This window comes from Amphiura filiformis, unplaced genomic scaffold (assembly GCF_039555335.1).
Source record: "Amphiura filiformis unplaced genomic scaffold, Afil_fr2py scaffold_64, whole genome shotgun sequence".
Classification (NCBI taxonomy): Eukaryota; Metazoa; Echinodermata; class Ophiuroidea; order Amphilepidida; family Amphiuridae; genus Amphiura; species Amphiura filiformis.
The window spans coordinates 268,756-285,252 of record NW_027305528.1 but is presented as its reverse complement, the minus strand read 5'-3'; the positions used below and the strand labels follow the sequence as shown (position 1 = coordinate 285,252).

At 38.4% G+C, this 16,497-nt stretch overlaps 1 protein-coding gene across 1 annotated transcript in view; it reads left to right on the top strand.

The window, feature by feature from the left end:
• The first annotated feature begins 10,112 nt into the window (after nt 1-10,112).
• The window catches only part of LOC140144583 (TBC domain-containing protein kinase-like protein), a 35,812-nt gene continuing 29,427 nt past the window's right edge, over nt 10,113-16,497 (top strand). The window contains exons 1-5 of the mRNA XM_072166403.1: nt 10,113-10,222; nt 13,285-13,506; nt 14,181-14,253; nt 14,912-15,026; nt 15,806-15,879. Of these exons, the coding sequence (XP_072022504.1) occupies nt 13,314-13,506; nt 14,181-14,253; nt 14,912-15,026; nt 15,806-15,879 (455 nt within the window). The 5' untranslated portion in view covers nt 10,113-10,222; nt 13,285-13,313. The remainder of the gene's footprint in view (nt 10,223-13,284; nt 13,507-14,180; nt 14,254-14,911; nt 15,027-15,805; nt 15,880-16,497) is intronic.

The following is a 16,497-nucleotide window of genomic DNA, read 5'->3' as shown; positions in this document are numbered from 1 at the left end:
GGGGCATGTGCTGTGGGCATGGGTCATCCATGCGCGTATTTTTTTTGGGGGGGGGGGGGCTGTGGGGGCCCCCCGGGGAAAAAGCAGGGGGCGGCCAAAATGAAGGGGCGGCGGAAGAAGAAGGGGCGGCAAAAACAGTGGCGGCAAAAACGAAGGGGGCATCAAAAAGCATTAGTAAATTAAAAAAAAGGGCGGACAAATCATTACAACAAGTTAACATGGGCAAGAGGACAAACTATAATTAGCTGATACCCCAATGCTTAATTTACATATAGCCAATCACAGTGCACTGCTGTTTCAGTAGCCCGGGGGGGCCACTCAAATATGAGAGTGTACGCATGCGTGACCAAATTTTTTTTCGAACACCCCCTAAACAAGTTTTCCTCTGTGAGCAAAATGACCCCCTAAGCAAGTTTTTAGTGCGATTTCTCAAAAAATTTGACCCCCTAAACAAGTTTTTGTCTAATTTTGACCCCCTAAACAAGTTTTTGTCTAATTTTGATCCCCTAAACAAGTTTTGTCTAAATTTGACCCGCTAAACAAGTTTTTGTCTAAATTTGATCCACTTTACAAGTTTTGATGGATTTTGACAAATTGAACAATTTTTTGTAAGCCTACAAACTTGTCATTGAACACTAAAGTCTACCAAAATATAAATACTGACACAATGAATTCAGAGTGTATATAGGCCTACCATATGAGGTCTTCAGATTCGTAGCTTGTTACATGAATCTGATTGGATTCTCGTAAAGTAGTTTTGTGAGAATATAAAATACCAATATACAGCGTAATTTATCCAGAGGCAACGTTTATAAGCAGTATTCACATCGTAGTTGGTTCCGAATTCGGCACCTAAAGTTGAATATCGTGTCCCTGTATCGTGTGCCCTTTTCATGCTTTCTACTGCAAATAGGCCTATAATTTCCTAATGCAATCCAGAGAAGGGGAACTCACAAATCTACCAGCAGGAGTAGTAAATAATGTGAGGAATCTATAATAGGTCCTGAAAATCTTTTTGAAATACATGATATTTTCGTCCCGGATTTTCGTCTCCCCGTTTGTCCACTGAACTATATACCATCATAATTTTATATGACGTCATTAATTATAATTAATATGCACGGTTTTTTTTTATCTAAACGGTATTTTACATAGAAGTACGAGGCCATGGTTAAATCACATGTAATACGTCATGAAATATATTTGCATAACATAGTGACACTTCAGGTTTGGAGCATGCTGTAAACATTTAACATACGAACGGGGAATTCCGGCACTGGAATAAACTTTTTTCGGAATCAGAGTTTCAGCAGATTTGAAAAGCGGATTAAAATGGTACCCTAAATGCGTTACAAACGATTTTAAAACTACCCCTTTTCATGGAAATCACCGTTTTTTACCCCCTTAACGCGTCACGCGCGTAACGTGCCCAACCAAGAAAAAACACCCCTTTTCACGCGTTTTTTTGGTCACGCATGCTTACATCATTATATTTGAGTGGCCCCCCCGGGTTCAGTAGTAATGAATAAACAACAGTTGTTCGTTCAGCTATCACGCATTGACCTGATGTGACCCCATGCGAGTAATCAATTTCGTATGTAAATGAGATAGAGAGGATCGCACCGCGCATGCACATCTATCAGACTGCTGTGGCAACGCACAAGCAAATGAGCAGAAACTACAATCATTATTTGGGGAGGGGTGACGTAATTCGTGATGCCCTCGTCCAGATCCAGGCCCCGCATGTTATTGCAAAAACGCAAATAAATGGAATATTTTTCTTCTTTAATATCTGTTCGTAAATTGTAAAGGCCTACGGAAAAGAAAACCAATAAACAGCATTTCCAAAATACAAAAACTAGGCCTATAAAACCCCGGTATAAAACATCAAGTCCGGCCATTACATTGTATGTGTATTATAGTAAATGAATATTTTATTTAGTTTATATTCACAGATTTTATTTCAACGTAATATTTCCCAAATTTTAAAACCTAATTTTGGAATACTGATAATAATTCATAAGTCCTAAAGTAAGTCACGATGCACGGAAAAAGAGAATAAAAACCAGGAACAAATTGCTTTAAACTATCAGTGAATATTATAGTACCATTAAAAATTGCACGAAAAGCGATATAAAAGAAACCCCAATTGAAAATGCGTTCACCCAGATCCCATTGTGTATATAATGACGTCATGCCATTCATAACGTAACTATCACGCCCTGCACGGTGGGTCATTAGCATGTTATTTGATGGAATGTTTGAGATCGAAAGATGCCTATGAATATTGGACAGGTACCTCACATCTGTTTTGTCCCGTAATAAAGTTTTTAGGCTGCGTCTTAAATGCAGCGCCTCTTGCGGTGACCTGTTTTCAATTAATATCGTAGCGGCTCTGTCATTGGTTACTAGCAAACAAAGCTATAGCCTCAATTCTATACAAACCACGATTAGGGGCACACTTAGAAACTTGCTTGATAAAACTACGAAATTCTTTTGATATGGTAATCTACAGAAGATCTTATCTGATAACACATAGGCCTATCCATGATTCTACTACACTATGTTAAATTTTATAAGACGGATTCAATTATTATTATTCTTCACGAAAGAAAAAGAAAATTATCTGAATTAAAATTCTGCCGGGGTTCGAACCCTCAACCTCCGGTTTCACAGTCGAGCGCTTATACTACTGTGCTATCCGTCGTTCTGTCGGAAATGATTTTGTTCATTATACTTATTAGCTCTTATTGATTACAGAATTTTAAAAGCGCATGCACCGTAATGCTATTACCGTACTTGTCTCTATAGGGCCTACTGAATCTCCAATCAATAATGAACCTTGCCTCTTACTATGCAGTTCCTTTCGGAAGTGGCAAATGCATTGTAATCACGGGGGGAAGGGCACTTAACACAAATGACCATACGGGTATGCTCCCCCGGAAAGACCCTCCTTTAGGATTTCGCAGCTCCGAAAGACCTTCCATATTTTACCAAAATGGAACTCCGAAAGACCCTTGATTTTGATAAAGTTAGCTCTAAAAGACCTCAAAATTGCTCATTCCTCATATTTCTGGGACTTTCAACCAAAAAGCCAAGAAAGACCCTTGATTTTGACTGTTCGCAACTCCAAAAGTCCCCATTTTACTTGTACCAGCCCGGTTCGCAATTATTAAATTCGGCAAAATGGCATTTTTTAGTATTTCCGAACCTACAACTATCGTTAATCAAAACGATTTTTTCACACATAGTGACACAAAAACAGTTCCTTTTGGTTTTAATAGGTAAAGATCATTCATGACTACTATTAGGCCTATGCATCAAAATATTTTGACATGCCAAAAATATTCCCCCTTATACCATTTGAATTTAGGCCTATCCTGACATGTTTCTACATCACATTTTAGGTCGCAATATCGAAACGGTGCAAATAGTACCTATACCTGTGCCAATATTTGTTCCCCCCTTGTCCCGCCAAAAAGGCTCGCCCTATAATTTAACACCCTGGGATAAGTATTGCATCACATCACCCCCTCCCCTGCACCTCATCCCGGTGCGGCACTGGTCTTTGGGTGACAGATCGAATGGAACAATAGGGTGTCTTCGGGTGACAGAGCATGTGCTCGTAAAAAATATAGGGTCTTTGGGTGACAGGGATGCTGAAAAGGGGGGGTCTTAACAGCCCTACATACTAGTACGCGTCACCTCCAAAGTGGGAGTGTGCCCCCCCCCGGAATTAGTCTGACTAAACTTCTTTGATTGATGCAACGAACGCCCGGCCGTGACCCAAGTTATGTAATCAATTCGATGTTGAAAAAAAAAAAAAAATACAACACTACATGTCTTGTATAAACCTATATAAGGGACGCACCATTAGATACCAAGGTGGGGGGGGGGCTGGATAGTTTTTTGGAAAAAAATTGTCACGCCGCGCCATCTGATCAAAAAAAAATTGCTTCACCTCAGACCCCCCCAAAAAAAAAATTGCTCCACCTCGGACCAGAAAAAAGATTTGGTGGCAAGGATGCTCCATTTTTCATCAGATATATTTATTTTAGCTTCAAACTGGCAAGTATTTTGTTTGCATTTGTTTGTGAAAAGTTATTCTGTGAGCGAAAATTCACCCACCCCAAAGTCAAAAAGAAATCTATGCCACGTGATGATAGGAGCCATATGTGGGGATGGATCCGAGTATGGTTTTGGTGAGATATCCTCACATGAATCTATTATTTTGAAGAAAATAATCCTTTGAAAAAATTCATGAAAAAAAAAAAACATGCTAAAACTCACCATTTGAACCAGAAGCGTACTAACCAGCGGGGGCAGAGTGCTCCCTGAAAAGAGTGCCCGCATATCAAAAAATGAAAGAAATCGGGAAGGCATAGGAAAAGAAAGGGGGCAAGGAGTCTGTTTCCCACCAAAATTACCCGATCATGCACCAACCAGAGGTGCACCATTCACCAACCAAAAGGAATGTAAAATACCAAATTTTTGCGCGCGCATTGTCTCAATAAAAACGTTTTGGCCCGGTTTTTGGAGGCCCTACAGTCTCGCTAAAAAATCGGTATATGTACATATCCCATCAATAATACCGGTTCAAATTGATGATTATTTTTGTCTTTTCCCAAAAACCTTTATTTTTCACCTCTGACCACGAAAGCTGACTACGCCCCTGATATGATATGAACTCATTTTAACATAAGAAGAACGTTTTTCGTGCTACGCGAAATTTAGGCGCTACAAAATGTAAAACTATATTTGCTTTATCGAGGTGCTAAAAATTGCTTCACCGAGGTAGGCCTACTAAAAAAATTGTCACGACCTAGCCCCCCCCAACCTTGATATCAAATGGTGCGTCCCTAATGCATTGAAAAAAATAAAATTATAGACTGAAACAAGTCTCTCTTCGTTTTTGAAAAGATTTACTGTGAAATGTTTGCAAAACTGCCACATTACACATAAAACTTGACTATTTGAAAATAAGCCCGCTAAGAATAACATATGTTTACTAAACACCTTGAAATAAAATATATAGTAAGAAGGAATCCGAAGAACAACTTTCTTGCCCTGTTTGTATCCCATTTGTATGAATATAAATAAAGCAACTTTAATACATACTTATCGTCTCGGACAGAGACTAGCTGCCTGCACCCATGTATGCATGCATGCAGGGACCGTCTTCAAAATAAATTATATCAAGTTGGCAAGTGAATATTTTTGGTGATTGTTTTGTATTGAACCATGATCTTTTTGACATAAACATTATGAAAACTCCTCAAAGAATATGAAATGTCCCACATATATCTTTACTTTAAAGTCGAAGATGCAAGATAGCCTGAATAAAATTTTAATTTGCCGGCCAAAAATGTGATATTTTTGAACTTTTTCTTGACCACTTTCATGGAAACGAAAAATTACAACAAACCTCGGTAAAAATGACGATTTACAAGGAATTTAAAGTCTCAAAAGAAAATCTATCCGTGTTATCTTGCACACAAAATAGTTCTTGTCTCAAAAATCCAAAAGAAGAGTGCGTTTTATCTGTACTTTTTATAATAAAGCTTCGGGACTTTTGGTCTCTAATTTCATACCACGACAAAAGAAGTACAGTATATACATCTGACACAAAGCATACATCCTTTTGGCCTGATATGGAAACGTAATCAGAAGGTAGCTATTGTATTCTAACAATAAGATCGGGGTCAAATAGCTTACAAAAGGCTCCTCCAATTCATAGTGATCTACAATCAGTCGCCAAGCCGCGAATTATCGATTTGCAATCAATCACATAGGCCTATAGAGCACTTTCCTTAAGTAACAAAAGGTTCTACGCGGTTATAATCATGAACGACCACTAACTATAGATTGAAGGCAATTAGACGTAAATCGTTTCAGTACGACGGCAACTTCGTGACCTCTTTTGTTCGATAGAAAAATTTTACGGGTTGGTGAACATGGGTTACGTAACTAAATGTTGAAAATTTGGCCGGCAAACATGTTTTAGCGAAATAGCTCCAGAAATGGGAGACATGGGGCGTTTTTTGCTTAAATTGTGTACCATGATCACGGATAAGATACCAAACATTTGTGCAAAGAACAAAAAACGAGTAAAAGTTGAATAATATTGAAAATGAAGAAGCTTGAACATGTCCAAAGTGGCCGGGAAAATGAGAACAATTGCATGTCACGATCACCAAAATGGTTATATCTACAACTATGAGCAAACGCCGGTCTTATGCTTTTCTGTAATGATAGATATTAACTAACTTGAACTTGTATTAAATTTTCAGTGAAAATGATTGGTGGAACAATCGAGTCGTAGGTTGGAAAGTTACTCTCAAAACGGCCCGTGTCTCAATCGTGCGTGTCCCGTTAGTGACAAGTGTCACTAGCAAAATATCAGCCGGCCTTGTCATTATATCGAATAATAATCGTCAGAATCGTCCAGTTGACTCCAGTGATATTTCTTTATTCAAGTAAAATACTGCATTGACTTACAAAATATTGAAGTCAATATAAAAAGTAATATTATTGTTGATCGAGTCCCTGAATGAGAAATAAGATTGCAAAAGATACGAGAATGTTACAGCAGGTTGTGATGGTCTAGTGGTTGACGCCGTGGTTTGAAGTGCGAGAGGTTGAAGGTTCGAATCCTACAGCATTTCGATTTTTTTCTCTCTTGTTCTGTTAGGCCTATGGTGTAGGCCCGTCAGTATTATGATCAATTAAAAATATTTCTATGCAACACGTTTGCAATGTTTTTCTTTATGCGTATAGGCCTACATATTAAAAAATAAGATAGCGTCAGCCATAATTTACGAATTTCAAACCTGATATTTTGGCATAATATTATTTGTAATTTTTACACCGTTCTTACACCATACCCAGACATACACATAATTGGAATCAGCGTTTCGTTGTCTAGAGTAACTTTAATTATCTTCAATAGAACACCACAAGCGGTCAAGATAAAAAAAATGCTTTCTTTCATTTTACCTCATTATTTCTGCTTCAAATGATCAGAAACCCTTCCTGAAAGTTGTTTACTAATATCATAAATATTTTCAACAAAACAAAAAAACCGCTATGGTAGGGTTCGAACTTCCAACCTCACGCACTTCAGGCACGGACTTAGCCACTAGACCATCACAACCTGCCGACTTATTCTCGTACCTTTTGCAATGTTATTTCTAATTCAGTGTCTCGTTCAACAATAATCTTTTATAAACTGTTTGTAAGTTCAGTCAAATGGCTTGAAATTACGTTTCATATTGACTTCGATATTTTGTATGACAGGGTAGTATTTTGTATGAATAAATAACTATCACTGTAGTCAACTGGACGATCCTGACAATTATTAATCGATTAATATGGACAAGGCCGGCTGTTAATTTTCCTGCTGACACTGGTCACTTATGGTCACGCACGATTGCGAGGGGAAGCCGTTTTGAAAGCAACTTTCCAACCTACGACTCGATTGTTCCACCAATCATTTTCGCTGAAAATTTAATACAAGCTCAAGTTAGCTAATATCTATCATTACAGAAAAGCATACGACCGGCGTTGGCGCATAGTTGCAGATATAACCATTTTGGTGATCGTGACATGCATTTTTCTCATTTTTAGGCTACTTCGCGCACAATAAACATTCATTTTCTCCACAATAATTGGACTTTTACACGTGACTGTTTGCCTTATACTCATGTTTCATATCTTATCTATGGGCTCAATATGGAAATGAAGGGAGAAACCACCCGTGTATTCCATTTTTTTGATGTTTTCTGAAAAACTGTATTTGCCACCTGATTTACAACATTACGTTACGTAACAGCAAAGGTCACGCTGGTAAAAATTACCGGAAGTGAGCTAAGTTGCTGTCGTACTGTTTATACCGATAGATGGCGATGTTTAAAGAGCGAAAAGATTAATCCTATAGAGCGTATTACAGGGAAAAACCTGTGACCTATGGTAAAAATATGTCGAATGCCTTGATATTTGGCTCGAATGTGCTTTTAATAGGGTCGACAGGAACTATTGGGCGTGTTACTATGACTTAGGAGTACATGAGTGACACATAAATCGACTCTGGCCGCTGAGGTCTTGCTTCATCGATGGCCAGTTCTCATAGCATGTGTTTTCAATGGAACTTGACCGGAACAGAGGGTGGCGAGTTGTAAAAGTTATAGGTTTCGAAGCAATGGGTACATGCATATTTTTTTCACAAAAGAATACATGTTTGGTATTGATGGTTAGAGGAAATATTGAATTTACATAGGAAACAGTTACTTTATCAAAAATTTGTTTCTGTTGGGAACAGGAGATTCTCAAAAACGGGGTACATGCATTTAGCCCATACCAAGCTATGCATGAAATACGGCGTGTTATTGACAATGTGTTTTGCATTGAAGGATGTCCATTTACTTGTTGTAATGTTAGATTAAGCATGAAAATTTTTGAAAAAATGGTACTATACATCAAAATGTGCTGCTTTTAGGGCGCTAGCGCCTGAAATCCTTTTTAAAATTTTTTTTTTTAGCTCTTCACTTTTTCAAACGACCGAGAAAAAAATTGGGTCAACCTTTTCGGGCTGTTGAGGAAGGGGCGCCCCTGGGGTTGGGGCGGCCACGGTACGCCACTGTATCGTTGTATGTAGGCCTACATGCACTCTTAGAAAAAAAGATGCAACTTAGAACCTTTGGCCCCGATAGCACCCTAAGCAACCCTCTATAAATGACCGTTAAAAGTTGTATAACGAACCTTTCAGATTTAAATAGGCCTAGGAACTTTCTAATTCATTAATTCAGGGACTCTTTGCAAAGTTAAGAAAAGTTAAACCATTGTTTCTAAAATGACTAAAAAATGATTTTCTTTGCTAAAGAACCTATTATTTTGTTCTACTTGAGATCCCTTGAAGGGTACTTTATTAAGGGTTCCTTTTTCTTCAAGTTTAAGGTTCTACAAAGAACAACATTTCTTGGCCATGTTGGTTAAAGAACCTTTTTTGGTTCAACCCTTCTCTTTTTCTTTCTTTCTTTGTAGTACTGCGCGTCCCTTATGGAACTAAACGAGCAGTGGTGTTTCAATATTGTTTTCCAAAGCCCACAATCGGGCCCACAATGAGATTCTTATTTGAACGACGTGCCCGTGCCCGTGTGTCCAAAAATTGCTTACCCTCCTCTAGCCTTACCAAAAATTCACCCTCCCAGTTTTATCCTCATAATTATTACCCATTAAACCCCTACATGATGCAGTCATGTCTACAGTAGAATTCACTACGACCTTTATGCAGGACTTAAACCCCATTAAAAGCTAGATAACACTCATTGAAAACAGCTCAACTATGTTAATCAGATCTTCCCTGGTTAAATCCACAGTATGTTTCTGTTTTACCTGTGCGGTATTGCAATGAGCTGGTATAGTTTCAGTTGGGTAAACCGATTATAAAGCAAACGCAAGGTAACAATACTCGTGGGCCTACGAAATGAGACAATATATTGTTAACCAGCATTCTTGAAAATGAGAAACATAACGGTTGTAAATTTAACACGGTTTGGAAATAATTTCTTCATATTTTTTGGTGTTATCTGTCGTTTACATATTCTTCCTAAAACACCAACTTGCGAATATTTCCAAACACCTATAAAAGCTTATAAATTAGCTAAAAAATTAGGACATGTTACAAAACTATATTTTCTAGATTTTCAGAGAGATCTTTAAATATTGGCCGGTTATTTTTCACACAGTGACGTTAACTAGGCAATGTCCTATTACCTATAACATACACTAAAACACCAAAGTGCGAATATTTCCAAACACCTAAAATTTTCTGAATCCTTAGGGGAATACATTGGAATGGTTTTCAACACAATTTGAGCAAGTTTTGACCCTATGCAAAGTTCGATGACCTTTTACCCCCCTTGGGGCCAGTTTATATTTTTGGGAACATCCTGATTATGTTTTAGGGTCATCTTAGGAACCTAAATTTTTGGTTTGGTTTAGTCCTGTGGGGGGCTCCCCGAGTATTGGCTTGCTATAACTACCCCACTGTCCATTTTGACGTCTGCTCATTAATATTCATAAGATACATCCGTGTAGCGAATATTGTAGTATTGTAGTCGTCGGTCAATCGGGGTCAAGAGGATGGGCTATGGACAAAAACATTGACTTTATTTACAGATAGATTTTGCTTGTTCCTCCAGAAGACAATTAGCAGAAGACAAGTGTAAGTTATAAATTTAAGTGCATGTCATTAATTCCACAGTTTCATCAGATTCAAAACAAATGGCAAATTGGAATAGACAGCTTTTTAGATAAGCTTACAACATGTACAACATGAATCTGATGTACAAATCATTTCTAATCATGTAAATTTTACAAACTCATACAGCAGTATGCATAATTATTGCACAGCCTCTGCAGCTGATAGCTCGAGATTTAGGGGTTCATTCATATATTTTCATCCGGGGGGGGGCACTCGAATTTTTTTTTGGTAGGGGTGTGCCACCGCCAGTTTCGAACTTGAGGTCTAAGGAACTGATCGGCCAGCCAAAAAGGAGGGTCTAGGGAACTGATTGGCCGGTCAAAAGGGGGTCTTGGGAACTGATTGACTGGCCAAAAGGGGGGTCTTGGGAACTGATCGGCCGCCAAAATCTGAAAAATCTCGGAAACTAAACCCGCAGGCCAAACCAGGGTTCAATTTTGTTGCGTTTTTGCCACAGATTTTTGAAGGAATCAATTTCACTTTGAATTGTGCATTAAATTATTAATCAGGAAAATCATTAATGCAAAATAGGTCTGGTTTGGCCCATTACGATGGAAACCTCAACAAAGCAAAACAGCATTCAAATCAAAATTACTAGACCCTGTAGACCTACAATCTATGCTATTAGCCTACTGATAATTATAGCAGCATTACAAAAGCCCACCATAAAAACAAACCCACAAGAATTATTTTTTCAGTGCGAATAGAAAAACATTTAGACTACATTGAACTGTCATGCTTATACCATGAGATGATTGAGTGAAGTGTGCAGAATTTGACAGCCATTCCACTCCCGATTTTACTAGACCAGTAGATCGTAAATTACCTTTTAATTCATTGTTTATGGAGAGCTGCAAGGATGTGTACATAATTATTAAGGTACTTTTCCTCATATTTGGCAATTTTATTCCAAAAAGAGATCTCAAAATCATTTATTTCTAGCTAAATGTTCACCAGCTGGACTCTCGCGATCGGCATTGCTGCAATGTTTATTTATTATCAGTCAACCAGTGTTGCCACTATACTAAAGGAGCCCAAAATCCCACCCAAAGTTCACCTTATTCCTTACAATGTGTTTCAATGGGGAAGAAATTAATGGAAAATTCCTTTGAAGTTTTTGGGCTCGCATAAAAGTAGCTTTTGGGTCTGCTTTTGGGCTTGAAATAGTAGGACAGAAAACACGTCTCTCAAGATGCCGATGAGAGCGGAAATCGATGATCTGAGGGTCTATGGAGCGGCTAGAAAAATTTTGGGGCTTCAGAGCGGGCAAACAATGAATTCAGAGGGTCTAAGGAACGGCCAGTGGCTCTGAAAAAGGGGGTCGTCGCCGCGGCACATACCCGTATAGCTGGGAAATGTGAGTGCCCCCCCCGGGATTTTCATGTCATGACTAAACCGTTGTTTATATATCTCTATAATTAGCGATATGAATTTATCGTCTTCAGATTTCGTTATATTTTCAACTGTTGTTTATTCTGTCGGTCGGACATCCGGGCTATCTCTAGTCTCGGGCCCAAACTGCATGTGGCTCACGGTTTGTTGTGAACAACAGAAACCGGCTGTGAAGGAGGCTACATAGCGATGTTGCTGGAGTGGCATTGAATTTCGGAAAAAACGACACTCGGCCATGGAATTTAATTTTAAGTTTGTCAGTATATAAACGGTAAATCAAGTAAGTTTCTTTCACTCTGAAGACTTAGAAACGGTTGTTTGATTCCACTGACTTTTTGCGATCGAAATTTACATAACGCCAATGACAGAAATCATCAACAAAAATCGAATCAGGGACTTGTTTTCACTCGAACATCATCAACCGGAAGTGACGTGACACAGACCGACAGAATAGCCAAAATATTAAATTCTCGATCATGAGAGCCAACTTGGGTACGCACAGTTATTTGCGCCGAGCGTACTACGCAAATACTGGCGCTTACGGCGCAAACACAGCTTTTGAGAATTTACTAATCACACGGTCGTTGCTAGGTAAGGTCAAGGTTCGGTCATGCAGGTCGCGCGATCGTGTTATTCTATGAAAAGTACGCCGACGCAGAAGGTACATCCTCTCATGATCGAGAAATTGTTATTTTGGCTATAGGAATGAAGATTGGGAAATTGAAGTTTGAAAAACTTAAAAATGACTTCCGTGTTACACGTCTACCGCAATTGGTAAACGTTTAACGTATCATGCGTGTGTTTAACGGTACATGCGTTTAACGTTCCCATGCCATGTGAAATACAGCAAGATAATGTAAGATAGTAAATGTAAACCTGTATTTTAGCCAAATTTAGGTAGGTTATCTCGAGCTGTGCAATAATTATGAGCCAAAAATTGCTTGCCCCCTCTCCGCCTGCCAAAAAGTCTTTGCCCCCCCATGCATGCCAAATTTTTGGGATCCCAATATATGTACAAACCTTAAATGGTAAGATACAATTGTATGTTGCAAGGGCAGCGAGCAGGAAAATTTGCCTTTTTAAGTGTTTCCATACTGTTTTCCTAAGCCTTTTCAGACCACTTCCGGGATGCTAATTGTTTTGTTACCCGGTACTTATCTCTTCGAAGTCTATATACCAAACTTCCTTTGCTTTACATTGGTTCCCTTTATTTTATGTGCCCTCTAGCTAAAGCAAAGAAAATTGGAATTTACTACCAGCGCTGATGTCGCCAATGTGTATCACTCTGTTGGTTATGTTACGGTACTATATAATCCTTTGATGTGTACATATCCAGCCCACACGCCATGTACGTACTGTGTTGTGAACATCGTGTACGCATTTGAATAATTTTTCTATCCTAATAATAAAACGACGGTTCCTGCGTTTTATTAAAAGTCTCGGATTTTGACAAAACTACAGCACCTATAGTCTTGATTTTTGCAGGGTATGTTAGTTTAATAAAGTACAATATAAATTATAATCATGTAAAAAACAGAATTTTGAAAAATATTGAGGGCGTTCTCCTCAGCAAATGGATAATATGGCTTTAATGTTGTACCTTGCATGTTTTGTTTTTTGTTTGCACATAGAGACCGAGTGGTTTGGTGTGTTGAACACAATGCAGCCATTTGGGAAAGCCAGTCTAGGTGTATCTACTTTCTATGCCTCGGCCCATGCAAATGACCAATGTGGTGCAGATGGATTGCCACTTACACCCAATTCAATCAAGATACTGGGACGATTCCAGACACTGAAAGCTGTCAGTCATCCAAGACTGTGTCAATATGTGGACATCTGCAGAGGCAAACATGGTGAGTATACATTTACATTCGATACACAAGAGTTCAAATTTCATTTTGTGAGGGCATCCATTGTCAAGGCTAAAGCATGTTAGGGCACCAAGGCAATCACATGCTAAAGAACGTATCAAAGTTGTGCCTCCAAGGCAAAGATATGGGATTTCAAATCAAAGGAAATCAAATTTATTTATCCAATCATCATGAAAACAATATACAAAAAGTAAATATAAATATAATTTCCGTATTCGCTGGTGTAGTGCACGGTAGAATGTGACTGGTGCAGGGTCAACTGGCTCATGCTTTCTTTGTTACAAGCCACTGATCGAAATGATCACAACACAAAGCCTATGACATATCATAATTCGGAATATTGTGTATGAGCCTAGGCTTGAACAAGTAGCCAATGGATACTAACTTAGTGGGAAAGGGAGCGCAAGGTCTTGATTCCTGCTACTGACACCTCCATGGATAAAAAATATGTAAAAATAACTTAAATTTGTCCTGAATAGGTGTGATTCCCTAACTGCTGAATGAGGTAAACATCATTTGGCAATTGGTAAATGCTACATGAAACCTAATGCCACGGTTGAGTGGTATTTGATATTGAGGTTTTGTGGTGAAATGTATAATTAACTGATATTTGATTTCCTCCTATTTTTGTTTCCTTTTCCCATCCATGAATTTAGAACGACTGATTTTAGTCTCTGAGTATTACACAAATAATGTTCAGTTGGAAGCAGCAAAAGGGACATTCCAGAGGTAAGTGTACTTTCACTAGACAAATATTCAAATGTGACACAATCTGGTCCATGGGGGCCAAAAGGCGGCAAATTTGAAACTGAGATAAAGGTAAAAACATGGAGTAAAAAACAATAAAATACATAAGAAAATTGACATCCAAAAACTTAAAACCAAGTATGCTAGACCTTTGGTGTTTTCAGTAAATGATAGCGTATTGTATGTGTAATGTAATAATTATCACAGTAATTCCATTTTCAAAAATGCCTCCTTTGGCCCCCATGGACCAGATCGTGTCACAAATTGCATTTTGTGTTCTAACCTTTCAGAAGAAATTAGAAGGTGGAATATGTAGTGCCCGGCTATATTTGCCCATATGTGACACAATCTGGTCCATGAGTTACTGTAATTATTACATTATACATACAATGGGCTATCATTTACTGAAAACGCCAAAGGTCTAGCATACTTGGTTCAAAAGTTATGAAGTTTTTTGATGTCTATTGTATGTATTTTATTGTTTTTTACTCCATATTTTTACCTTTATCTCAGTTTCAAATTTGCCACCTTTGGCCCCCATGGACCATATAATAGCGGAAAATTGATTATTTGTGTGCGTTTACCCATATTGTCAAAACCAATTTTCTTGCACTCACTCATCGTCTATTGTTTGTTTCAGCCCACAAAATCTGACATCCTTAGTCTATGAAATCCTAGAAGGTCTGGTTTACATGGGTGAATATGGAATTACACACAGGGCACTGTCTCCTCGGAATATACTTCTAGACCCAGAGGTAAGTTTGACCATTCCTGCCAACTGACCTTGTGTTTTTGGTTATCTGCTGTCACAACATTTGTTTCAACAACAATTACTTGTAGTGCCACAACTTTTTGCATTTTGTTAAGTTCATTTTGTTGGGTTTCTTTTAGTCTGTAGATCATAAATTGAACATTAATACCATTGATCCTTAGGGCTCATATTGAAATTCCCTTACACAGGAAGGTGTGCGCCATCCTGCAACTTTCCTGTGCTAGCCTTCTTTTGTTAAAATCCTGGGCAGGGTGTATCACTGATGCATATAATCCATCCGTTTTATGACCGAGCTTTACTGAGGCGCGCGTTTAGCGAGGGGAATCCTGCCTTCTTTCTGTGTGAAAATGTGGTTGGGTATGTCAATATGAGCCCTTATTGCCATTTTCATAGACAATGAGATTGAGAATTTATATAAAATAATAACTAAAAGTAAAGATACATTCTTCTTTTGTCACGTAGAGTGCTCAATCCTAATACGGAGAGCAAAATATACATAAAAAGAAGAATGAGTAAATTTACTCCATGTTTATTCACTACAGTCTGTTTCGCCCTAAGGCTCCTCAGGTGAATGAGAGAGCAATATTACAGAAAAACACATTAAGCACCAAAAAAGGTGGATGGATGCACTTAAAATCACATAACAAAGGAAGTATTGAGGAGCCTTAGGGCGAAACAGACTGTAGTGAATAAACATGGAGTAAATTTACACATTTCTTCTTTTTATGTATAAAATAATAACTATATATTGTTTCCCTACAGAATCATGTTAAGTTGTCCAAGTTTGGCCTGTACCATATGACCAACAGTGGTTGTGATGTCACTTTTCCAATAGGGTGAGTAACTTGATAATCTTTGTTGTCTCGCCTGATAAGGCAGGAGACTATATAATCACTTTTCCGTATGTGTGTAGGGGTGCGTGTGTGTGTGTGTATGTGACAAATTTGGTTAAAGTTTTGGTTAAAGTTTGCCTTCCGCCTATTTTCTCGGAGACTAGGAGTCGCACATTCCTCAAACTTGGTGGGTGGGTGCACCTTGACCCGAGACAGAACCAGTTTGTATTGGTTAGTGGTTCAAGGTCACTGAGGTCATCCAGGGGTCATCTTAGGTCAAATTAGTAAAAACTGTCGTATGGGTATGAAACCTGGTGGATACAGTCAACATTTAAAGCCAAATTTTTGGAAGGTCATTTCGAGGTCACCAGAGGTCATCTGAGGTCAAATTAGTAAAAACTGTCGTATGGGCATGAAACTTGGTGGGTACAGTCAACATTTAAAGCCAAATTTTTGGAAGGTCATTTCGAGGTCACCAGAGGTCATCTGAGGTCAAATTAGTAAAAACTGTCGTATGGGCATGAAACTTGGTGGGTACAGTCAACATTTAAAGCCAAATTTTTGGAAGGTCATTTTGAGGTCACCAGGGGTCATCTGAGGTCAAATTAGTAAAAATTGTCG